Raw genomic sequence first — 27,010 nt, 5'->3', positions numbered from 1 at the left:
AATAAATAAAAATAAGCCCGTTCGATTCCAAACACTGGGGCTTATGCGCCAGATCCGTGGAGTCAGGGTGTTTATTTCCTTAAGTAAAGGTTTCATTGTATTTTCATGGGCCCAAGGAAATGCTCTCTGACGCATTACAGATTGGCGGAAGTATGTATTAAGGAATGTCCAAAGAAAGGCGCCGGTCCTTGGATCATTAAGGCTTGGGTCTTGGGAAGCCTGGACTACCATGAGGAGAGCACCATTCACAGCTACAAACAGAGACAGATCCCTGGGACGGCCTCAGAATTCGGCAGTCACGCGAGGTCAGGCAGAGAAGAAGACTTAGGAAACCTGGACTCTATTCCGGATTTCGTCCCAGTGACAGGGAGAGTATTCAAGTCGCTGCAGACTTCCCGGAGGCTCAGGCCAAGCCCCTCCCACCCGCTACGGTGGCTGAGAAGGTCCTTGACTAATAGGCCAAGTCTGCGTACGTGAAAGAGCAAGTACTTTGAAGACTTCTTGGCTCAGGGAGGGGTTAAATCCAGAGCCCGCAGAGAGTACGGGTTCAGCTCCGGCGGATCCGTCTTGCAGACCGCCGCAGCTTGGTTTCCTAATGGGCTGTCACCAAACAAATTTCTCCATTGGTTTAGAGGCGAGGGCCCGCCTTCCCCCGTTGTCGATTGGCTGCCCATTCTCCCAGAGGATTGGGAGGCGGGGCATGGGCGCTTTCAGATTGCATCAGCTGGTCCTTTCCGGGCCACGTGGCGCAAGCGCAGTGTTCTTGGAGCCTCAGCCCGTCTCTGACCGGCCTCGGTTCTCCTCTCCTCCAGACCGTCCTGTTGGGTTCCGTCTTCCTTTCGTGGTCTGTAGATGTCGGAGGAGAAGGACAGAAGCCCTTCAGGGAATATGGGAGGCGAGGAGAAGCCGGTGAGCGAACTGAGTGGGACCCGGAGGCTGCTTGGTGTCCACGGTGTCCGACCAGGCGGGAAGGAGGAAGCAGCCCCTGCCGTGTGGGGGCGGCGAGACCCGAGGGGGACGATGGAGTTCCTGGTTGAGTCAGCCTCTTTGGGGGACAGATCGTACATTCGTAAAGTAGGGTAGGGCCTTGCAGGTCATTTCTGGGTCCATCCTCTTTTTGCAGATGAAGAAACTGAGACCCTGAGTGAGTGCCTAGCTTAGAGCCAAACATCTAGTTAGAAGCCTAGAGAGAATTAGAATCTAGGACTCGGGGCTCCCAGAGTAATGTTTTTGACTCACGTTAGGCGGGAAGAGCATTTGAGAACCTCATTTAATCCTAAAACCCTGTAGGGCTAAGAGCTTCGGTTTAAGGAAGAGAAAAACCGAGTCTCCGAAATGTGTCCCACCTGACTCAAGTTTGGGTGATTTATAATAAGTGATGGAAGCTGTATGACCCCAGCTGACAAACCATAGCGAGGTTATACCCTTGCCCTACCTCCTGCTGTAGGCCTTCGATGTCATCCATTGCTTAGGAACAACTCCCAGGTCACTTTCACACCACCAGGTCAAGCTTTTTTATGGCCAACAAATGTCAGGTATTTATTCTGCCAGGCACTGCTGGGAGATGCAGCTAGGAAGGTGAAAAGGACCCAGTGCCTGTCACTAAAAGCTTCAAAGCCTGGTGTGTGAGGCAGGAAAACAGTCATTGTGCAGTGTGATCAACCCTCTGGGATTATAGAGAGAAAGAGCCTAACTCTGTTTAGGAAGGAAGGGCTTGTTTGAGTTCAGTTTGGAAGAATGAGTCTAAGTTCACCAGGTAAGCCTGGCAGGGCAGTGCTTTCCAGGTAAAGGTAGCAAGGGCAGTGAAAAGGCACACCGAGAAGTATCTGTAAGGTTTTTTGCAAGGGATAAGCCTGAAGGGGGACCTACACAGCTCTTAGAGTAGTTTTAAAGATCACTGTGGCATTGGGATGGAAGGTGTGTTGGAAAGAGGTCAGGCCACAAGCAGGAGGCCATTGCAGTAGTCCAAGTGAGAAGTGGTGATGTCATAAGCTAAAGCAGCCTCAGCCCTAACTCTCTGATAGGATAAATCTTCCTATCTCTGATAGGAAAACTGTAAAAGTCACAGTTTTCTCATCAGTAAAATGAAGATGTCCTCTAAGTTCAGGATAGAATGGGAAAAATGCATTCTAAACTATATGAATTAAATTTAAGGTGATAAATGCTGCCAATCCATAGAGTTTTCTCCATGTATATTTTTCACTAAAAAATTATATCTTTATTGTTTTGTAACTTGTTTACTTTTTTGCTTAATAGTCTATAGTCAGCAACTTTCCATGTCCACAAATACTATGCTATGCCATTCTTAATATTATTATTCTTCATATTATTCCTCCCTTCCATAATAATAATAGTAACTATACAATACCTAATTTTTATTGAGTGCTAACTGTGGGTCTGATACTATATTATGCATTAACTCAACTATTTCAATCCTTATAATAACTATGAACTGGGTTTTCTTATTGTCTTCATTATCAGATGAGGAAACAGGCAAAGAACACTAAGTACCTTGCTAAACCCAATATTCTGTAGCCAATGCTCATAACTCTAGTGCTGTCCTGCCTCCCATCACCTGCCGGGGTATGAGTCAGGGACAGATACTCCATCAAACTATTGGACTCCCAGGACATACCTAGCCCAGCTGTCCCAGTCTCTGGGATGGAATTTAATTAAACTACACTCTGTAGATGCTTTTCCTTCAACTCCTATATATCTCTGAGGAAAATAATTCTGTAGCTTCCCTTCAATGTCCTTGTTCTAACTTTTAGGTTGAAATTTTAGATTGATTATATGTAAATACACGATACATAAACTCACATATTTTTGTTCTGTTTTCGTTAGAAATAGAGAACAGTTGGGGCGCCTGGGTGGCTCAGTCAGTTAAGCGGCCGACTTCAGCTCAGGTCATGATCTCACAGTCCGTGAGTTTGAGCCCCACATCGGGCTCTGTGCTGACAGCTCAGAGCCGGGAGCCTGCTTTGGATTCTGTGTCTCCCTCCCTCTCTCTGCCCCTCCTCTGCTCAAGCCTTGCTTCTCTCGGTCTCTTTCTCTCTCTCTCCCAAAAATAAACAAACAAAAATTAAAAAAAAGAAATAGAGAACAGTTGCCCAACATCTTCCTAATTGTGGTAAAGATGGAATGGACCTCAGAGTTCTAGAGAAACCTGTTTTAATGTCCTGGCTCTGCTACTTATTAGCTGTATACAAATGGGCAAAATACTTTATATTCCTTGGGCCAATATTCTCATTTGTAAAAAGAGAGGTATTTAGAACATGGAAAACTTTTGTGTTAATTCTCTCCCTCTTTTCCACGACTCCTATTTGTTTGGCAAATACTCATATGACCAAAACCAAAAACATATAATCAGCTAAGTAGAAGTGTCTCATTCTTCATTTTAAACCTGCACAGAAGATCTGTAATTAACTTTTATTCCTCTTCTTACCAGAAATACTGATTAGTTACATCATTTCTATAGTATAGCAAAGGCATACAGAGTCTTGTAACTCTGTTGGTTAGTACTTTATTGGTTAGAATAGACTTAAGGTATGTTCATTATTTATCTCTTGACTATAAATTAACCTTAAAACTTTATGAAATCCAGAATCCCAGAGTGGAGGAAGTTTTAGCTCAGCCTGAATTTAGAAGTCGTTGTTTTTAAATTTAGTTTATTTTTTAAATTACACAAGTAATACATTTTATAAGATTCAAAAGAATCACCAAAAATGTCCAACTGTTAAATGAATGAACAATGGGATATTATTTGGCAGTGAAAAAAAGAATGAAGTACTGATGTGTAATGTGAATGATCTTGAAATCATGCTAAGTGAAAGAAACCAGTCACAAAAAACAACATATTGTATGCTTACGTTTATATGAAGTGCCCAGAATAGGTAGATATATAGAGACAAAGTAGATCTCTTTGTCTACAAAAGTGGTTGCCAAGTAATGGGGAGAAGGGAAAATGGAGTGACCACTAATGAGTACAGGGTTTCCTTTTGGGGTGATGAAAATGTTTTAAAATTCATTGTAGTGATAGTTAAGTGAATACATTAAAACCATTGAATTGTATACTTTAGATAAATTGTATGCTATAGGAAAATATTTCAATAAAATTGTTAGAAAAAAATCAAAGACCACAAATGTATACAATACTGTAATAAAGTCTCCCCTTCATATTCCCAGTTCTACCCTCAAACTTCTCAAAAGACTGCTGATGATCACTTCCTTCCTTAGAGTTGACCACTGTCAACACCTGCATGGGTGTCTTTGCTGTTACTTAATGTGTGAACCTAGAAAAAGCATCTAGCCTTTTCCAATTTAATCTTACCTGTTGAATGGGAATGATAATAATAGCAATCTCACAGGGTTGCTGAGAACTAGATGTGATTGTGGGGAAACTTAGTAAATCGCAAAACTTTGTGTAGTGCAATTTGCTTTAGGGTGTTTCTGTGTGAGCAATCACAGTGAAGTAATTCATTTCTGTGAAGATACCCTTCACAGTATCCCATAATGCATTTCAGAGTTTCCTGACATTGTGGACTGGATAATTCTTTGTTTGGGGAGGGTGACCTGTGCATTATGGGATGTTTAATAACATCCCTGGTCTCCACCCACTATATGCCAATTGCACCTCCCAGTTGTGAAAACCAAAAATGTCAGTCGACATTGCCAGGGGTCTGCTAGAGAGCAAAATTGCTTCTGGCTGACAACCACCAGTATAAACCAACTCTACATTGGTTATTTTTACACAGGACTTACTACTTTAAAACTTTCTATGCCTTCATGTACTTCTAATCAAAGTCCACATTCCTTATGGTAACCCCATAACTTTTAGTGCATGCTTCTGTCTGAGCCCTAGTTTGTCTTAACCGGCGTGATTTTCTAAAACAATGTTGTTAAGTTTAATTTAATTTTATTTTATTTTATTTTATTTTATTTTATTTTATTTTATTTTATTTTATTTATTTATTTATTTATTTAGAAAGAGAACACACAGGAGCAGGTGCGTGACAGAAAGGGAGAGAGAATCCCATGTGGGGTTTAAACTCGTGAACCCTGAAATCATGACCTGAGCTGAAATCAAGAGTCAGATGCTTAACCTATTGAGCTACCCAGGTGCCCCCTAAAACAATCTGTTTTAGTCAGCCTGGTTTTCTCATTCTCTCTCTTTCTCTCATTTTTTCTTATTCTCTCTCTCTTTCTCTCTCTCTCTCTCTATTTCCAACAATTTATTTCCTCCATTCTCAAAATACAGCCTATTGAAATCTTCTTCATCCTTTAAAGTCAGTTGTCCTAACTTATTTGACATCTAATCATAGTGCTACAGCTGTATTCTTTCTTCCCCTGGAAATTTCTCACATGTGTGTACCTCACTTTCCCTAAAGAGATTAAGTTTGCACAATGTGGACTGGATAATTCTTTATTTGGGGAGGCTGACCTGGGCATTACGGGATATTTAATAACATCCCTCATCTTCAGGATTTGGGTCTTATGTTTGCTTTTTTCCTAGGGTTAAAATCCTATGAGTACAGTGTCTTGGTAGTACTTGTGGGATGGATGGATATATTGCGTTAGACTTTTTTTTTCTGCAAATCCTTTTACTGCATGCTTATACTAAAATTGCATGCTTTTTTTGTGGCTATATATTGAGTATATGTTCAGGCAAACCTGAAGCGAGAGTCACGGGAACAAGCAAAATAAACGAAATTTGAGGAATTGAACATTATCAAGTAACTCCTCTCTCTTTTTAAGGCTTTGTCCTGGGGCGCCTGGATGGCTCAGTCGCATCCGATTTTGGCTCGGATCATGATCTCCCAGTTTATGAGTTCGAGCCTTGCATCGGGCTCTATGCTGACAGCCTGTTTAGGATTCTGTGTCTCCCTTTCTGTCTGCACTTCCCCTGCTCACACTGTCTCTTCCTCTCTCTCTCAACAATAAATAAACATTAAAAAAAAAAAGATTTGTCCTTATTGCCAGTTATTTTGTCTTTGATAGTGGTGAAATTTTTTAGTCTTTCAAAGTCAGATTTCCTGCTCTTTTTTTAAAAATACATGCTAAAATAATATCCTCAAAACTTTTCTGGGTGCAGCATGGAGTGGTGTCAAACTAGATCAAAATATAAAATCTTATTTCTTATTTGCTTGTATAGATACGTGCCGGGGAGGAGCAGCGAAAGGAAGGAGGCAAGAAGAAGAACAAAGAAGGATCTGGAGATGGAGGTCGAGCAGAGGTAAATGTTTTAGAGCTCTGTTATCAAAGATTGAAAGGTGGTAGGAGCTCAGACTTATATTTTGTAAGATTCTAATGCTTTACATGAGGTTGTGAGATGGCACAAGTGTGAGATGGCACACTCAGGAAGAAAATTAGGAAAGTCTGAGAGGGGAAAAAGATTTGAAGCTATTTGTAATTGAAAAAGGAAAACAGCATTGAAGTACGATTGCAAGATAATCTGTGGGGTTAGATTACGAAAATCAGACAAAAAAAGTTGGAAAGAAGGGGCCTCATAATTACTCAGTTGTCAGAGTGGATGCCAGCAGTCTGATCATTTCATTCAGTGAGATGTTAGAGATTTGATGTTTGAGTTTACACTGAATGCAGCAGAAACCAAAGAAGCCCCAATTCCTTGACCCTTCACATTATTTCCATGAGGACTTGTCACTAGGGTTTGGTTATAAGCCAGACAGATCTTGAGTCTTCTCCATTGTAAAGAAAACGCTTACAGTTCCCCCAGCTCACACTAAAAAGAGGAGGCATTTCAAAAGTCATCCCAGAATCAACTCAGTTTCTGGGTATTCTACTTTAGGAGGCAGTTAAACTTGTCTTCCTACTTTATGAGTTAAACTGCTGTGAACTCTGCTTCATTTTTTTGCTTTAGTCATTGCAATCATTTTATTAGAGACTCCTTAGAAAGCTACCAGAATACAGAAACACAAAGGAACAGGCCTTTGAGAAGTATACTGTGGCACAGTAAACTGTAAACTGGCTTTAAAGAGCTGCTTTTATTAATGCTGTGTTGCTAAATTTATAGCGCTTTCATTTACGTAAGGGTCAGTTTGTAGGTGATCGAGAACTTCTCAGTGTTGCTTAGAGCCCTATCTAACCATTTCTCTTACATTTTGTCCCTTATATCCCACTGTTACTGTGGAAGAAATTGTTGTGAATTTTAAAAATTTGCAAGGAAGTAGAAAAACGTGTATGTTTCCTCATTTGTTTTTCATACTTTGAATACAGTAGCACATGGTATTCTGTCACACCTTGGGAATTAGTCTGCAGATAGGAAACAAAAGGTACAATTAAAGGACTCTTCTGAATAAAGTATTTTAAGTACAAAATGTGATTATATATATTTTCAATGATCTGTCTGGAAAAAACTTCACAGTGAGATGTCCAGGACCTTTCCTCCTCCTCTGTGCTCCCATCATTTATGTACTTGTCTTATCTCCCTTCTAAGGGCAACATGCAGGTTTTATTCTTCTCTTTGAATCCAGCAAGTATTTTCGTTGAATGGGAGCCTTTACGTTAAATCAATTTATAGTTGGTTAGTTAAGAATTGTTAAGTGGACATATAGTCTGACCAGCTGCACAGACCATTCCTAAAAAAGATTGAAACAAAATGGAAAAGCCAGCTACTTTTTATTTCTAGTATTGTTTAGAGCTGTACTTGTAAGGTCATTTAGTTAGAAGAGACCTTAAGAGAATATCTTAAAAAGGAAAAAAAAATCACCTTATGCAAATAGCAAATGGTAATAATTATCCATTTAAGATATTGACAGCCCACATGTCTATTGTTATTTATACTTTTCTATTTTTAAAAAAATTCTTACAATAAAAATTATAAGAAGACAGCATTTAGTTCATTTTTTTACTTTAATTTCCAGCAGGATAAGTGAGTGCTTGGTGATTTGGACAATCCATTTACCATATTGAATTAGTAATCATAATTTTTGTATTGTCTATTTTTATTATTTCGTCCCTTTTTCTAAAAAGGAAAGCAAGTATTTACTGATCATTTATTTCCTCATTTGTTGTCTTAACAGTTGAATCCTTGGCCTGAATATATTAACACACGTCTTGAGATGTATAATAAACTAAAGACAGAACATGATTCCATTCTGGCAGAAAAGGCAGAAAAAGATAGCAAGCCAATTAAAGTCACTCTTCCTGATGGTAAACAGGTCAAAGCAGAATCCTGGAAAACTACACCATATCAAATTGCTTGTGGAATTAGGTATAAACTACACCTGTCTTGACCTTCTGTTGTTTGTAACTAAACTTTTTTTATCTTGTCAAGTTTTATCCTTATAATGTTTTTATGTTATTGTGTTTTTAATGTTTATATTATTTGGGATTTTTAAAAATCAAAATGATGTGGAGTTTTATGCTCAAGACTTAATTTCTGAGAGTAGACAGTGTTTCACCTGTTTTGACTTAATTGTCTGTTTTGAAGTTAAAAACGAAGATAGAACATCTGACATTGAGAAGTTAAACTAATAAAAGACATGTGAAAATAATGTATAGACTATGTTTGATGCTAAAAACTTTTATTGGGTTGGGAAGAAATAACTGAGAGTTAGATATATATACTTTGTAACAGAGTCAAGCTTTCTTTTTCTGATATGGGATCAATAGTTGGTCAATTTATACGAAATGATAAAGACAGGAAAGCATAAATTGATGCATGTGTATAATAGCAGGTATTGTACAAACCTGCTTTGTATAGCCCAAGAGCTAAGAATCGTTCATAAGCGGCTTGAAAAAAAATAAGAAAACTAAGAATATGTGACAGAGACCATGTGTGGCCCAGTCTGAAATATTTATATAGCCCTTTACAGAAAAAGTTTGCCAATTTCTGTCTTAAACATTTTAATTTAAAACATGTAAATACATATTTATTCACTCTATCCTTCACCCTATATTTAAGTATGTAATTTTTTTCTATTTATTTTTACTGTTTCATTATATGTTGAGTTGAACCACATGTAGTCACCATGTAATTGTCAAACATGGTTGATTATCATCAATTTCATATTGTTGAACCTAAGGCCCAAAAGAACAAATACATAAAGAGGTTTGGGAACCAACCTAGCTGATTACTGGTAAGCCCACTATGCAGCTGGTGGCCTATGAGCAGTTGTTCTATGAGCCATGAGTCTTTATTGTGCCATGGACACTGATTAGTACTTTTTACAAAGAAAATGGAGTGTTTCCATTAATTTGACCATTGCTTCTACCTAAACTACTTCTAGCTTATTCCAAAGGAAAGTAAGAAAAAAAATTATAATATCAGATTTCCATGTGAAATCATAAATAAGTGGGTGTACTCCTAAATACCCATTCAACCTTTCATTTTAGAGATAATTTTCAAGGGCATTTTGATTAAGATATTCCTCTATTGTTTCACACTGAGATTGTAGCCGTGTTGGTATTAAAATTCAAGCTCCTGGGGCACCTGGGTGGCTCAGTCGGTTGAGCTTCTGACTGTGCTGACAGCTCAGACCCTGGAGCCTGCTTCGGATTCTGTGTCCCTCTCACTCTGGTCTTCCCCCACTCATGCTGTCTCTCTCAAGAATAAATAAAACATTAAAAAAATTTCTTTAAAATAAAATTCAAGCTCTTATTAGTTCAGGAACCTATTCTCTACATTCTACAGTGTCGTCCTCCAGATTACATTGTAATTTGTCAAATAACCAATTAAGAAAATATTTTTTTTGAGAACTGCAAAAGTTTACGTAAAGCGTTGATGAGCTTTAGGGCTAGAGTTAAGTCACTGATCTGCAAGTGAGGGTGTTTATGACATTTTTACAAAAGTCCAGGATAAATTCTTGCTATTGTGTGAAAAATTATAGCATGGGTAACAGTTGAAAGGTTTGGATGATCAGTTGTGAATACAAAAAAAAAAAAAAAAAAAATGCACGCCCTATTTGCTTTAGAAGGTTTTTCTTTGAAGTTTTGTTTTAAATCTGAAAGTTTAGATTACTGTATCCCTTTGGAAAACTGAAATGATCTAATATGGTCTCTGCATATCTACATTTTCAAAGTAACTCTGCTTTAGTATCGTAAGACACCATTTTGGACCCTAAAATAAAAGCCATTTTCCCCCAAAGAATACAAAGAGTATTAGTTGCCTTTGATCAATTCTTTAATCTTCTGAAAACTATTTTATACCAATATGATAAAATATATTTCTCTCTGCCAAACCCATGTATGTCTCTGAAACTTTATATGATCTCAGAAGGAAAGAAAACATTGGATGTAATTTGTGGGAAATTCAGTGAATTTGTAAGTTGAATTAGGAATTTATGGTTATCCTTCTGTTAGTTCTTCTGAACCTTCAACCCCTCATTTTTTTATCCTCAAAGCCTGTCCAGACTGTCTGACCTTTGCTGCTTTCCAGTCCTCAGAATTCCTGTGGCTCTTATACTTGGTGTGGTCTCATAGTGTGGTCTTAACCACTTGGTGATCCTTTATGTTGTGTACTCTGTGGTGTGTGTCTAGCTGACTTTTTAAATCGATATTATAAAAAAGTTTTATTGAATAGTCCTTTATTTTGCCTATATGCTTGTCATAAATCATACCATCTTTGGCATTACAGAATTTATTCTGAGGTTAACATTACCTCACAGAGAAAAGATCTATCACAGATATCAAGTACGAGGAAAATTAGAGGATTACTCAGTAGCCCCTCTTTTTCTTTTTTGGAGTCTAAATAGCTTGGCTTTGTGGAAAATTCATTTGGAGAAATTAAAAGATTAGTCAAACCACTGAAAATTGTTTGTTTATCACAGTCGTCGTATCTGCTTGAATAAGAGGCATTAAATGTGAAATAATAGTGTTCTGGATTTTCAGGATCCTCTAGTTACACTTGGGTACATTTTGGAGGGGTTTGTTGCTTTTTCCATTTTAATTCAGAAAGCTATGATACATAAACTATAATATAAATAATACATGTGTTATTATAGAATATATGTAATGTTTATTTTCGTGTTATTCTCAGATTAAGTGTTGTGCTACAGAAGATTCTTTTTTATATTCTTTTGTTTATATATATATACATGTGTGTATATTTTTTAAGTCAAGGCCTGGCTGACAACACCGTTATTGCTAAAGTGAATCAAGTTGTTTGGGACCTAGACCGTCCTCTGGAGGAAGATTGTACCTTGGAGCTTCTCAAATTTGAGGATGAGGAAGCTCAGGCAGTAAGTTTTTATTCAGTAGTCACTGAATTTCAGGATCAAGGTTCCCGTTTCCGGTCTCTTCCTGCTCGCACTGTCAGTGGGTTTAGAGCTTATTGGTCTCATTGTCATATTTGAAATCTTCATTTTGTCTTTGATTTAGGGAGCATCGTGAAAGAGTTTGCTTTATAAATTTAAGAAGTGAACTTGAATAAATTGATCTTCATTACTAGATACTTCAGTGGGAAATATGTTCTGGGATTTTTATTAAATTTTTATTAAAAATTGGTAAAGCAAGTAAAAATTGGTTCTACTCTATCAGTCATTACTTAAGCAAGATGTATAGATTTTACAAATAAAATTGAACATTTCCTTAAACTACTCCCCTATTGGACAATTAATTTCCATATTTTCCTCATCTTAAAATGCAGATTTGCTGAAGCACTATAAAAATCAACCTGCATTTGATGTCATGGTTTTCTTATTTCTCCTTGATGGCATACCATATAAAGGGAAATAAGATATTTTGTTTTATTTTGATAGTTTACTTATGTATATGTATTAATGCTTTTCAGGTGTATTCTGAATTCCTTACGTTTTTTATGAAAATCATTTTTGGGGGTGCCTGGGTGGCTTAGTCAGTTAAGTGCCTGACTTCGGCCCAGGTCATGGTCTCGCAGTTCATGGGTTCAAACCCTATATCAGGATCCATGCTGGCAGGGTAAAGCATGCTTGGGATTCTCTATCTCTCCCTCTCTCTCTGCTTTTCCCCACTTATGTTTTCTGTCTCTCTCAAAATAAATAAATAAAGTTAATTAAAAAAAATCATTTTGGTACCTTACAAATAAATCTTGAAAGTATAGCTTTGGGTATATTCTGACTCATCTGACCACCTTAAAAGCCAAGTATAGATGACCCTTGAACATGGGTTTGAACTGCATGGGTCTACTAATATATGGATTGTTTTTCTATAAATAAATATCTGTGAGTATTTTTTGATGAAATAAATGTATTTTCCATATGATTTTCTTAATATTTTTTTCTAGCTTTATTGTAAGAAGACAGTGTATGATATATATACCATACAAAATATGTGTTAATTGACTGTTTATGTTATTAGTAAAGCTTCTGGTTGGGCTGGTCAGGCAGCTTCAGGCTGTTAGTAGTTACGTTTTTGGAGAGTCATGAATTGTACTAAGATTTTTGACTATACCGAAGGCCAGCATCTCTAACCCCTGCATTGTTCAAGGGTTAGCTGTACTGCCATCTGTTTTCAGCATCCATATATTTGTCCTTGTGTTTTATAGTTGTGTTGTGGGGACAAGTTCTAGCACCTTAGTTTTTTGAAGCCAATAAAGAAAAAGAAAGTGTAATTTTTAAGTGGTGTTCCACGACTCAATAAAGGTCACAGGATAGGACATAGGTTGTGGGATATGGGCACATTGACTCAAAAGATTCTGAGCAATTATGGTCAATAAGACAGTGACATTGTGAGTGGCAGTTGTTTTCAGGTAACAGAATCCATCCGATTTAAATTGATGCTAATTTGAATTTAATTAGTTTGAAAATGACTAAGCCAGATGATTCCTAAGGTACAAATGCAACTTAGTAATTAGAATCCTTTTAAATTATTTTGGCTCTGCATAGAATCATACCACTGTTTATACATTTATAAGTTTAGATTTTTTTATGTCTTGGGTTTATTTTTAGTAAATTTTAAATATCTTTTTCAAGACAGCTATATTTACAACATATATGCTCAGACTCCAACCATCCCATTTTTCTTTGTATTTTCAGGTCTATTGGCATTCAAGCGCTCACATAATGGGTGAAGCCATGGAAAGAGTCTATGGTGGATGTTTATGTTATGGTCCACCAATAGAAAATGGATTCTATTATGACATGTACCTCGAAGAAGGGTGAGTTATTGAGCTGAATAAAGAAAAATAAAGTCTGAATTACTAAGGGTCCATACTTTATTTTTAAAGAGTTCTCAAGAAAGAAGGAATGATATCAAGCTTATTGCTTAATAGTCAACAGGTATTTCCACTATGAAAACTTGAAGTCGTGTAGTAACTTTTGAGGTGGTAGTAATTTATGAAAGCTCTGTTATAGACAGAAGTATAGCCCTAAACTATGTTGGGAAATAAAATAAGCGGGTCATAGAAGTGGAGGGAGGGTGCAGTAGTGGGCATAGTCTCCATGATGATCAAGATAGAAGCCACTGAAAATATAAAATATAAAAATGATAATGATACCTAGTTTAAGATTCTAGTATATGGTGCAAGGGTCTATTTTTTTATATTAAAACTCTTTACTTTTTTTAAAGAAACATTCCTCCAACCTATTATGTGAGTAGAATAGAGTGGAATGAGATTAATTACACTTCCTTTTCCTTCAGGGGTGTGTCCAGCAATGATTTCTCTTCTTTGGAGGCTTTGTGTAAGAAAATCATTAAAGAAAAGCAAGCTTTTGAAAGACTGGAAGTTAAGAAAGAAACTTTACTAGAAATGTTTAAGGTAAATTGAGATGTAATGTATGGCCTCCACTTTTATATCACTTATTATTGTTACTTTAAGTTGTCACACAGGGGTTTAGTGTACTAAGTTGAAGCCGGTTCTGTTCTTGATAAAAATGTAACAATATTTGTAAAACATGAAGTATTGACATATTTATTTTCCTATAATGCTTCAGTAAGATGTATTCAAGTTATGTTTTAGCTGTAGTGTTCAGAGGTAAAAATTAAAGGAGGGTTTTTAAAAAAAATAATTTTTCCTATTTTTAGTACAACAAGTTCAAATGCCGGATATTGAATGAAAAAGTGAATACTCCAACTACCACAGTCTATAGGTGAGACTATCAAGTGTCATTAAGTGTAACTGGTGTATATGTCATTTTAAGTCTTTGTTAAAATTCCTTTCATTTTATCTCTAGGTGTGGTCCCTTGATAGATCTCTGCCGGGGTCCTCACGTCAGACACACTGGCAAAATTAAGACTTTGAAAATACACAAAGTAAGCAATGTAACCTTAAAGACTCTATATAAATGTACTTATCTACTGTAGGTATATGTTTAAACTTCTATTGGTTTCTCTTTCTACCTATTTTTCTGTTGCATGTTTAAGGGTGGGTTTTTTTTTTTCTCTTGCTATCTACTTTTTAGCTGAAAGTCTCCAACAGTGACTGACCCACCATTCATCAGCAGAGCACGTGAGGATGGGGGGCTTTCGGGGCTTTACAAAAATCACACAGTCATGCTTCTAGAGTTTTAAAGCTCACTGTTAATGTGTGCTTTTGTCCTTTGTTTGTTTAATAATTACTTTATTTGCACTTTTTAACCAAACTAGTCCTGACAGTTTTTACCAATTGGTAAATATTTTATGGGTGATTATTGAAATGCACTTTAAATATCATAAGAATAATTGAGTCATTTCAAGATATTTTTTGTTGGTTTTCCATTTTTGTTTAATCATATTATGGGAGATGTCCTTGCGTTTCATTCATGGAGTTGTGGTTTGAGTGGGTAATTGAGAGGGAGTTATTTTTGAGGGAATTAAACAGCCAGCTTTGTACTCAGAGCAACTGTGAGATGTTTGCTAAGTGTGCACTTTTTATACCACTTTTTTGTCATAAGGACTATTATGAATTTGACGACTACGAGAAATAACATCTAACTCAAAATAAGCGAGATATTAACAGGTTTGAGTATTGCTTCATGATTTATCTTTGCTTTCAGAATTCCTCCACATACTGGGAAGGCAAAGCAGATATGGAGACTCTCCAGAGAATCTATGGCATTTCATTCCCAGATCCTAAAATGTTGAAAGAATGGGAGAAGTTCCAAGAGGAAGCTAAAAACCGAGATCATAGGAAAATTGGAAGGGTATGTTAAAAAAGAATAATGTTGCTAGACTGAATTTTCTTTATTTTCATTTGAAACTTCGCTGTATTAAGAATTCCCTTTGGAAAAGATGTTGTGGTTATTTCCAGTAGTTTTTATACTGTGTCCTATATAATCCATAAATTACTTCCTGATTATCTTACTGTTATCTTACTTATCGTTTACTATCCACATTATCTTTCTAGGGTGTGCTCGGTACTACACAAATACTCATTTTAAGTACTCGTTTTATTGAGAACAAATGCTGACGACCTACAGTTTTCTGTAAAAGGCAGTACAGCAGTGTTTTATACAGCTGGGAGATGCTTTGAAAGTTTCCTGGTCTCACTGACTTACTTTAAAGATGTGGAAACTGATTTCCCCTAAAGTGAATCTTCTTGTTGCCCAAGGTGACATAGCAAGTCACTGGTGGGTACCACAGTGTCATTTCCTTTATTATTCCTCTACCCGACTGTTCTCTGGACTGGAAGTTACATTTGGTTAAAATATTCCTTTCTAAAATTGTGTTCACTCTGTGCCATCCACTACTCTGCTCCCTTGAGGGCCTGAAAAAAATTCCAGTGGTAAGGAAGCACCAACAGTTGGGGGGCTGGGGGTGGCCTCTCCAAGGATCCTGGGCATTTTCGGGGGGAGAGGCAAGAAGGTAGGAGGGTGTGCTTCTTTCACCAAACCCAGGGGCAGCCACCTTCGTCTACATCTCCTCTTTCATTATCACTGTCCTCTTTCTAGTCTTCTTATTGCCACTCCTACTTTAAAAAAGAAAAAGAAACAATAGTCACATCTTGGAGCTTTGAGGAATTAAAACTATGAGAACTCCCACTGGATAATAAAGAGAACTAAGACCCCTGCTCCATGTCATTCTTGGGTAAACTTGACTGGATTTAGGAATAGAACATGCAGAGAATGTACTTGTGCTAAGTTGTAAATCAGCAGCAATTCTATCCTCCTTAGTATACCAGAAATGTTGACATGTTTTCTTTGATTCGGGAATGGCACACATTAAAATGCCAGATACCACGGTTGTAATCTGAACTCAGGAGCCCAGAAGTTTATGTTGATGTTACATGCGTGTATAAACATTCTTTTGCTTTTCTTTTACTCAGGACCAAGAACTGTATTTCTTTCATGAACTCAGCCCTGGAAGTTGCTTTTTCCTGCCGAAAGGAGCATACATTTATAATACACTTATTGAATTCATCAGGGTAAACCATATTCATTATTTTCTTCTGTAAATTTAGGATATAAGTTGATTTAATTAAATAAGGTCTGCTAAAAAGAAAGATAATCTTGTATTTGAGAAGAAATATTTAAAAGAATAAAATCTCAAGTCTGAGTTTTCACAAAATGTTTTAAAACGTTCCTTTTTCCTCGTATGTGATTTTGTCCATGTACATTGGTATGTACACAACAGAGAGGCTGGTGAGCTTGAGGTGGGACCTGAAGCCCTTTACCTGGGAGCTCGATATGCTCTTTGACCATTTGTTTGTGTTTTCCTCCAAAAAACAAGTTAATCTTTACACTGCTTTTTTATTCTTTATAAAATAAGAAGTCTTTTGAAGCATAGGTTTATAGAGAATAATACCACCAACATCTGCATACTCACCACCTAATTTACCACATATGTACATTGGTACATATTTGCTTCAGATTGTTTTATTACAGTAAACTAATACAGAGTAAAGCAAAAAGCTCCCTTTTGGGACCCTTTCTGATCCGTTTCCCTCCTTGCATAGAAGAGATCAGTATTTGAAGTTAGCATGGATCCCTGTTATTTAATACGTGCCCCATATACATGTACCCTAAATTGTGTCTGTCTGTAGTTCAAATTGACATATGCAAAGTCTCATTGTGTCTCGGTCGGCATTAGGATTTTTTAAATCCAGTTTAGTTTCACTTGTTACTTACTATTCTCTATACCTGTCACACTGTGCCCATTCCTTTCTTGGTGGGCACTGATGTAAGTTCTAATTTTCTCATATTACAAATCATTGTTTTGATAGGCCTCCTTATGAACGTGTGCAGGAGTTTCTTCTTCGGTATATACCTCAAAGTGGAATTTCTAGATTACAGCATGTGTGCATCTTGAACTTCACTAGATAGTATAAAATTGCTCTTTATATTTTACTCCCACCAGAAGTATAAACTTCTGTTTTCTTCATGTGTATTGCATTTGTTTTCTAACAGAGTGAGTATCGGAAACGAGGATTTCAGGAAGTGGTCACCCCAAACATCTACAACAGCCGACTCTGGGTGACCTCGGGCCACTGGCAGCACTATAGTGAGAACATGTTCTCCTTTGAGGTGGAGAAGGAGCTGTTTGCTCTGAAACCCATGAACTGCCCAGGACACTGGTATTGAGCAGCTTTGGCTTTCTAGCAAAGATTTTCCCATGATACAATGTGTCTTGGATTGCTCTCCCTCCTTCAAAGGAATTTTTGTTTAAAGCAAATTATGGAATCAGAAGAATATTTAAATACAACCATTCTGTGATATTATAATATTCTCCATGCCCAGTTAGATGCTCAGATATGTAGACATTCAAGAACGGCACTGGGGTAATAGCAGTGAACAGGCAGAATATAAAAGAGAGATTGAATGTAGACATAGCAGATTCTCTAGATTTTTTTTTCTTTCTTAAACATGTTCTGTTAAAATCTACTGCTAACGAACTGAGAAATCTTCCTTGCTTTGCAACTGTTTTCACTTTCTAGCCTTGAAAGTTGGGTAGAGTGATCAGGGGAAGAGTAGGTAGCTCGGTGCCTACAGGTCCTGGCAGCAAGGCCTCAAGGGTGAGGGGAGAGTGGAATCTCCATAAGGGAACTGGTTTGTAAGTCAGGGAGCCGACTGGGTTTCTTCTTAGTTCTCCCAGATTCTCTAATGTTGCTGAAGTACCTTTAGACTGAAGCAGTTTTGGGAGTGACAGGAAAGCACAGTCTTTAGTTTCCAGTATGTTAAATGATTTGTATGGAGCTAAGATTTTTTTTTTTTTTTTTAATGATCATTAAAGGCAGTCCTCAAATGAATGGAAATATTGAGTACAAGGATTTGACTCCAGACTCTTGGGAATAAATTTTTATTCTCTCTTGGTTGTGGATGGTCATACTATAATTTATTTGCTGTTTTATTGATGCTTACATTGTGGCATGAAGTCCAGAATTTAAGAAATGTTGCCTGTTTGGACAGCCTTTCATATTTTAGAAAAGCAGTTTTATTCTTGTGAAAGTAAATATCAGTGGGTTTTAATTTTCTGTTCTCTTTAGCCTCATGTTTGATCATCGGCCAAGATCCTGGCGAGAGTTGCCTCTCCGGGTAGCCGATTTTGGGGTACTTCATAGGAATGAGTTGTCAGGAGCACTCACGGGACTCACGAGGGTACGAAGATTCCAACAGGATGATGCCCACATATTCTGTGCCATAGAGCAGGTATTCTGAGACTCTGGGATGAAATATTCTGAAAGAATTGTGAAGAAAGTCAAGGAAAAATTACCAATGTCTATTTTGTTTTTGTTTCTTTTAAGATTGAGGATGAAATAAAAGGTTGTTTGGATTTTCTACGTACAGTATATAGCATATTTGGATTCTCTTTTAAACTGAACCTGTCTACTCGCCCAGAAAAGTTCCTTGGAGATATTGAAGTATGGAATCAAGCTGAGAAAGTAAGTGTGTTTTTCAGCATGCTTGAATGCTATTTGACTGAAATGAACTTGTTCCAAGAAACCCAAACCTCTTTAAATGGATAAAAAGCAAAAGAGAAAATTGAAATGGTTCATAGGTTGAGTAAACTAGGTTTTTTTAATGTATGATTTTATATTAGAAATGGTTGAATATTTTTTTCAGTCATTGAGCTATAACTTGTAAAAGGAAATGGGAGGAAGTTGGTCAAAAGATAAAAACTTCCAGTTATAAGATAAACTGGTACTAGGAATATAACATACATTGTGATGACTGTAGCTACTAACACTGTTGTATGATATACAGGAAGGTTGTTAAGAGAGTAAATCCTAGAGTTCTCATCACAAGGAGAACATTTTTTTCTTTTCTCTTTTTATTGTATCTGTATGAGATGATGGATGTTCACTAAATCGAATATGGTAATCATTTTACAGCCTATGTAAATCAAACCATTGTGCTATGCTTCTGAAACTTATACAGTGATGTATGTCAGTATTTCTCAGAAAAGAGGAAATTTGTGTATTTTAGGTGGACCAAATTCTAACGCAGAGAATAGGAGGGATTCATGAAAGTAATTACAGTATTTTTAGTCTCAAATTAGGCTGGAAGAAGGGAAGTTGCGGATGAACAAAAATAAAAATGATTTTGCTTTGTCCTTAGCAACTTGAAAACAGTCTGAATGAATTTGGTGAAAAGTGGGAGTTAAATCCTGGAGATGGAGCTTTTTATGGTCCAAAGGTCAGTATGAAAGTCTGTTTGAGTAATGTGATGTTTATTTTGGAGTGAAGAAGAGATTACTTTAAAATAAGTTAAGAAAGAAAGAAAGGAGGGATGGAGAAAAGAAAGAAAAAGAAAAGAAAAAGAGAAAGCCAGCCAGCCTTGTTACAACTACTGTTCAGCTTTAATGTAGACAGCATCTTAAAATAACCCAGTCTCTACTTCTTAGATTGATATACAGATTAAAGATGCAATTGGTCGGTACCACCAGTGTGCAACAATCCAGTTGGATTTTCAGTTGCCCATCAGATTTAATCTTACATTTGTAAGGTGAGTTTCTGGTGTCTGCTCTGAATATTCATTTTTAGGGGACTATAAAGGAATATATATATATATAAAGTAAAACATTTTTTTTTCTACCTAGCCATGATGGTGATGATAAGAAAAGGCCGGTGATTGTCCATAGAGCCATCTTGGGGTCAGTGGAAAGAATGATTGCTATTCTCACTGAAAACTATGGTGGCAAATGGTAATTTTTGTCCTTGTTTTTGTTTGGAGAATGTAAATTGACTAAGAAATGTCTACTGTCCAGTTTAGTTGCACAGTGGAAGAGAAGAATGATTCTGATTGGTGACTTCTAATTGATGACAGGTGTACAATAAGGAATCACAACCTAAGCCCAAATTTTTAGCTTTAAGAATATATATTTTTTAATTTTGTTAATGTTTATTTATTTTTGAGAGAGAGAGAAAGAGAGCATGAGCAGGGAAGGGGCAGAGAGAGAGAGAGAGGGAGTCACAGAATCCAAAGCAGACTGCAGGCTCTGAGCTGTCAGCACAGAGCCTGACGCAGGGCTTGAACTCACAAACCATGAGAACATGACCTGAGCTGAAGTCAGACGCTTAACCGACTGAGCCACCCAGACCTCCCCCTTTAAGAATAATAATCATCATTATTTTTATTTCACAACTTGATTTGTTTGAATGTTATATAATACTTTCTAATTAGGAGTTATACACTGAGAAGCACATTTGTTGTTTTGATTGCTTTTCTTTCCTTTTTTTTTTTCCAATATATGAAATTTATTGTCAAATTGGTTTCCATTTGATTGCTTTTCAAGTAACTTTGGGGATTAATATGGTTTTGATGTTTTTGTCTGAGTGAATAAGAGTAGGCTTTGGGCTTACACTGTGTGCTGATCATAATAAGCATGTATTTTGACGTCCTTGAGAAGCCAGTTTTTTAATTGGAAGTACTGACTCCAAACTGATCAACGCTTTTTGTCTTGTTTCTGTGAGGTTATGCTTTTGCTGGCAAGATCTGAGCGCATGCCTTCCATTTTGTTTTTAAGCAATTTTCTCTGTTGGCCTGCAGTTTGTGAAGGCAGTTGAAAGCGGCACAAGGTTGTCAAGCCCCCGTTCTGTAGAGTCTGCTACATTAATTGTACTGATGCAAAACTTTTGTAAAATGTAAACCCTACGTATATACAACATGTTTGTCCCTGCTCTCAATGCGCTTTGCAATCTGTGTAGCAAATCAAACTTTAGTTATGGATTTTCCTGATTTAAGGTTACTTTTCTGCTCCTGAATCTCTTCCCTTTAGTCTTTATTGGATATTATGGGGGAAGGGGTAGGGGTAGTTTTTTTTAAGTGGCCCTTACATATTTCAGGAAAAGGTCTTGAAAAATAGACTAAGAGATATGCCATCCTTGTTTATGAAAGGGCCCCAATCCACATTAAATATTTTTAATTTCTTCTAAAGGCCCTTCTGGCTGTCTCCTCGCCAAGTAATGGTGGTTCCAGTGGGACCGACATGTGATGAATATGCCCAAAAGGTAATCCTTAAATATGACTTTCCTTTAATTTCCTGTCATTCAGCTATATATCCTTGGTAAACCAACCTGCTTGTGGTATAGAGATATGTTACTGTTTTCAATCTGTGATAAACCTGAATAGATTATATTACCTCTTTAATACTTTCCTACATGGTTTCATGATCAGAAGATGTAATTTGAATAGTGTCTATATATTCTTGTTTATTTTAGTGTTTAGAATTAGGAAATAGTAAATGCCTCAGGATGATGTGTAAATTCAAATGCATAATGTATTTTAAGCTGCTCTTTGACTCAGAGAGTAATTTCGCTTCACTTTTTTTTTTGTTAAAGTTTATTTATTTATGTTGAGAGAGAGCATGCATGCATGCATGCATGCATGCATGCGTGCAAGAGGGAGACGGGCAGAGAGAAGGGGAGAGGGAGAATCCCAAGGAGATTCTGCACTGACAGTGCAGAGCCCGATGTGGAGCTCGAACTCAGTAACCCTGAGATCATGACTTCAGCTGAAATCAAGAGTCAGATGCTTAACCAGCTGAGCCACCCAGGTGCCCCGGTTTTTAACGCACATTTCTTCAATTATTTATATATATATTTTTTTAGGTTAATGGCATGCCCGACCAATGTTTTGCCCTACCCACCAAAAAAACTACCTTACTAACAGATATGTAAATATCCATTCATATTTTATACCTTAAAAACAATTTGTTCTGTTATAGGGACAATTTTATACTAAGGAATTTCAAATCAGTAAAAGTTGTGTTATAAATAACCATTGTTTCATAATTACAAGCTAAAAGTAGTAAATTGGCTAGTTAATACAGACAGATCTGAATATCAGCAAACAATATTGTAATATCAAAGCCATCATGTTTCCAGATCATCAGAATAAATTGCACTCAGGTCTTAACTGCCTTTAAAAAAATAAATGAACATTAGGCCAGCTAAAAAGCAAACCATTCAGACATACTATATTTCTATTACTGCACATAGTAGTTTTAATTACAAGTGATGAAAATCAGTTATGTTCCATGGTTAGTTGGTTGTACTTTATCTTATTTGTATTGTGAAAGCTCACATGGTAGGAAAAAGGTCTGTAATTAAATAACTCATTTCTCAACTGGAGACAAGACTAACTTACTCTGTTCCATCAGTGGTGGTGGGAAGCACTTAGAATTATACCAGGGTGGGGTTTTTGGTTATATAGAGTTGACAGGGGTTGGGAAGCACTACTACTAATACTTAATGACTGGAGACCAGAGGTGCTAAACAGTCTGAGATTACCAGGCCACCTCCCCAGTTATAGAATAGCCCAACTCACGTGCACACAAGGGCCCATGTTAAGAAACTAAAACACCAGTGCTTTGGGGTACCTGGGTGGGTCAGTTGGTTGAGCATCCGATTCTTGATCTCAGCTCGTCTTAATCCTAGGGTCATGAGTTCAAACCCCACAAAAAAACTAAAACACTGGTGCTTTATTCTTTAAAACATATTACAGTCAAAAGTGTAGTCTTCTTCTGACACTCTAATAAACTGTGTAAGAACCCTTCAGAAATTTGCTTACTTACACAATCCCAGCAGATTCACTGATTAATGATCACTTACACATAACAGCCTATTAGTGAAATATAAATGGTTTATTCAGATCTTTTTGTCATATTAGTGGTAATGGGTAGTCAGGTAGATGGGAATTTTAATCTAGTTTAATTTAACTTAAAATTAATAAAATGTAATGTAATGTTGCTTTTTTGGAAAGGAAAAATACTGAAAACATTATTTAATATGCAAAAACTTAGGACAGTAAAGTGGAACTAGTATTTTTGAGGGAGATAAAAAGGCACAGAATGATAATCTGTAATGTAGCTTGCTAGATTCCTGGAAGTTTACTTCAAGAAATCCCAATTTGATCTTTGCCTCTGACTTCATTATTTAATAAACTTTCTTTTTTTTTTTTTTTTTTTTTTTTTTAATTTTTTTTTTTTCAATGTTTTTTATTTATTTTTGGGACAGAGAGAGACAGAGCATGAACAGGGGAGGGGCAGAGAGAGAGGGAGACACAGAATCAGAAACAGGCTCCAGGCTCTGAGCCATCAGCCCAGAGCCTGATGCAGGGCTCGAACTCCCGGACCGCGAGATCTGACCTGGCTGAAGTTGGACGCCTAACCGACTGCGCCACCCAGGCGCCCCAATAAACTTTCTTTTAATCAAAAAGGAAATCACTGTTTAGAAAAAAAATTACTTTTTAATATTTCTCAAACTTGATGTTATATTTAAATTATTCTTATAGAGTTCTGTTTACTTAGGTCATATACATAGAGATGTTAAAGAAATAATTAGTGTTAAAAGAATTTTATGTAATGGCTTGTATTCCATTCTCTAATAACATAAAAGAAGTTTATTAAGATGCTTTTAGCCTATTGTTTGTGTGTATCAACATTTTATTTTAAAATGTTGCATACACAGATGGCAGCAGTGGCTGGATTCCTGTTGCCAACTTGCTGCCTTTTTGAGGGATCAGAAATATTACATTCTCTATTAGACTGGACATCCATCATTGTATTTTAATATGGAGACTGATTAATAATTTGTTTCCTGACAACTATTTAGGAGACTTAAGATATGTTTGCAAAAGGATTTGTTTTCTTTTGTAATGCGTTTTAACAGAGCTGATTAAATTTAGCTGATTGCCTGAATTCTGATTTTTAAGGATTTTCTAAACATTTACCTCTCAAGAGCAAAATACGACATTTTAATTTTTAAAAATGCAGTCTCAGGGCACCTGGGTGGCTCAGTCGGTTGAGCGTCCGACTTCGGTTCAGGTCATGATCTCGCTGTCCATGGGTTTGAGCCCCGCGTCGGGCTCTGTGCTGACAGAGCCTGGAGCCTGTTTCGGATTCTGTGTCTCCCTCTTTCTCTGACCCTCCCCTGTTCATGCTCGCTCGCTCTCTCGCTCTCTCTCTCTCTCTCTCTCTCTCTGTCTCAAAAATAAATAAAATGTTAAAAAATAAATAAATAAAAAAAAATGCAGTGTCAAGTCACAAATTAGCAATATGTGCTTCAGTATATCTATTAGCATTCTTTTTTAATATCTGTATGATTATCCAAATCATGTTAAACCATTTAAGATCAAAATACAGTTCTTACTTTAGATCTAAAGAATTCTGTATCTTTTTAAATAGGTACGGCAACAGTTCCATGATGCTAAATTCATGGTGGACATTGATCTGGATCCGGGCTGTACGTTAAATAAGAAGATCAGAAATGCACAGTTGGCACAATATAACTTCATCCTAGGTAAGAAAGGGACTTACCAAAGAAAATCTGCCAAACTATAGGAGAACACTGAAATCTTGAGACTCAGCCTTAAGAGAATTGTGGTCATCAGTTTAGTTCCCTCCAATCTAGACTCTTAAACTATTAAGTTTTCTCAGTTATTATAACAAAGGGAAATTTGGGTGTGAAAAGGAATAATCTTTAAAGGTTTGTTTAAAAATCTTCTTTTTTCTTCTATTCCTTCATATAGTAAGTTTTTTGTTAAGTTGGCTGGTTTAAGTGAATATAGTGGTTTGAAGCATTGTAAAGTGATATATTTTTTTAAATGAAAAGATTTTTAAATTGGTCGTCTAACTGTACATGGTCACCTGAACGTTTTATTTTATTTATTAGTCTATTTAAACAGACTTTATTTTTTAGAGCACTTTAACAGCTGTCCCATATACCTCTTGCCCAAAGCGGACACAGCCTCCCCCACTACCAGCATCCTGCACCAGACTGGTATCTTTTTCACAAAGGCCACAGTTTACATCAGTGTTCACTGTTGGTTTTGTACATTCTGTGGGTTCGGACAAATATATAATGACATGTAGCTACCATTGTGGTATCATACTGAATTGTTTCACTGCCCCACAAATCCTCTGTGCTCTACATACAAAACACTCTCTCTCTCTCCTAACCATAGGCAACCTCTGATTTTTTTTTTTTTTTTACACCTTTTCCATAGTTTTGCCTTTTCCAGAATCTCATATGGTTGGAATCATACAATACATAGTCATTTTAGATTGGCTTCTTTCAGAAAGTAATATGCATTTAAGTAAGTATGCATTCCTTGCTTTAAAGCAAGTAATATGCATTTAGATTCGCTTTTTTCAGCAAGTAATATGCATTAAGTAATATGTATTGTGTATCTTTTCATGACTTGATAGCTCATTTGAACATTTTAATGAGTCAAAAGCTACATGGGGGCTTTTAGGTCATAAGATCATTTCTGTTCGAATGTTCAATAAAAACTCTTCCATCTGACAAAGCTTTGTGTCTTTTGTTTTAGTTATTGGTGAAAAAGAGAAAGCCAGTGGCACTGTTAATATCCGCACAAGAGATAATAAGGTACATGGAGAGCGTACAATTTCCGAGACCATCGAGCGGCTGCAGCAGCTCAAGCAGTCGCGCAGCAAGCAGGCAGAAGAAGAATTCTAATGAAGAGCTTTTCCCGGATTGTCTCAGCGGGACAGATGAACAGAGTTTCTGTAACATTAATTTTACACTCTAGAAAACATCGATTCATACTGAATTTGGAATAGTTTAGCAGAGTCTGCATAGGTGACTGCAGGGTCAACCTATTTTGTGACCGTGACAGGTGTTAGACAATGGGTATTTGGAGGAGGTAATTAAAGGAGACAACGTTAAAATGATTTTATTTGTTAAATGAACACTGGAGTACTGGAAATAAAACACGAGGAATGCTTTAATGTAATGTGGGAGGAAGTTTTTATAAATTTAATGCACTCGAAAAATAAAAATTTTCAAATTTGGTTAAAAGAAAGACTAGAAATGGATTATGTTGTAAAAATTAAAACTTTAATTCACCTAAGTTTCAACACTTGTCCTTCGCATACGTATAGGCTTACCTGGAACAAATTGTGTGATTCAGTATTTATCTTTAATGTTTTCTAGTATATCAGTTGGGAGTGTCCACTGTTCATAAACCGGGCGATGGGCTAGGTTCCTGCTTCTCGGGCAGAGGATGGCATCTTTTGGAATGTCACTTCTTTTTGGATGGAAACAATTAAAACCAACCCTGGCTCTAATATAAGTAGATTTGCACAAAATTTTAAGATGAAGATGAGTCTTTAAAGGAAGACATGTGGCCGGCAGGCTGCTCAGGGCCATAGCATCCCTGGTTATGCAAATCCCCTATCCTCTCATAAAGGATAATTTTTTAATTTGCTACCAGTGAATGGTGATTGGGAGAGACCCACAAAATAAGGAATTCCTTATGTGGGTATACGGTATATTGATTCCTCTTAACACAGTCATCTTAAAAAGGCAACAGCCTGTTCGTTCTCTAATAACCCCAACAGCTTGTGTAATAGAGTCACTTTGAAACAAAACCACTTTGCATGGATCATATCCTCACTTTAATAAAGGAGATAAGACCTTTAATCATAGGGATTTTTTTTGGAAATTTTATAATTAAGTCTTCTGTATAAATGTCTTAAGACTTAGCCTTTGACAGGCTTTTAATGAACTTTTGTATGTGTCTTGAGAAAAACTAATTATATATTTGAACCAGAACTCTGCATTCCTAAGTCATGACACCAAAATTTGATTCACTGGATTTTTACTTTGTTACAGTTCATTGTATCTTAATTTGATTTTTCTTCAGTTTGAAAAAATCCATATTATGGAATCTTTTTAAATGGTTTCCTTAATACATTT

At 36.7% G+C, this 27,010-nt stretch overlaps 1 protein-coding gene across 1 annotated transcript; it reads left to right on the top strand.

Annotated features, from left to right (window-relative positions):
• Nucleotides 1–706: 706 nt before the first annotated feature.
• On the top strand, nt 707–26,162 carry TARS1 (threonyl-tRNA synthetase 1). The gene is made up of 19 exons (XM_043600345.1): nt 707–909; nt 6,152–6,232; nt 8,040–8,230; nt 11,075–11,198; nt 12,972–13,093; nt 13,576–13,693; nt 13,960–14,024; nt 14,109–14,187; nt 14,910–15,056; nt 16,178–16,276; nt 17,259–17,425; nt 18,335–18,497; nt 18,593–18,730; nt 19,407–19,484; nt 19,693–19,793; nt 19,888–19,992; nt 21,226–21,298; nt 24,475–24,589; nt 25,620–26,162. Exons 1-19 carry the CDS (start codon nt 853–855, stop codon nt 25,766–25,768), a joined length of 2,172 nt encoding a protein of 723 aa, XP_043456280.1. The 5' UTR covers nt 707–852; the 3' UTR covers nt 25,769–26,162.
• Nucleotides 26,163–27,010: the final 848 nt, after the last annotated feature.

The sequence above is a fragment of the Prionailurus bengalensis genome, chromosome A1, assembly GCF_016509475.1.
Source record: "Prionailurus bengalensis isolate Pbe53 chromosome A1, Fcat_Pben_1.1_paternal_pri, whole genome shotgun sequence".
In the NCBI taxonomy this organism is placed as follows: domain Eukaryota; kingdom Metazoa; phylum Chordata; class Mammalia; order Carnivora; family Felidae; genus Prionailurus; species Prionailurus bengalensis.
The sequence above is the reverse complement of the archived record's forward strand: the minus strand, read 5'-3'. Positions and strand labels throughout refer to the sequence as shown.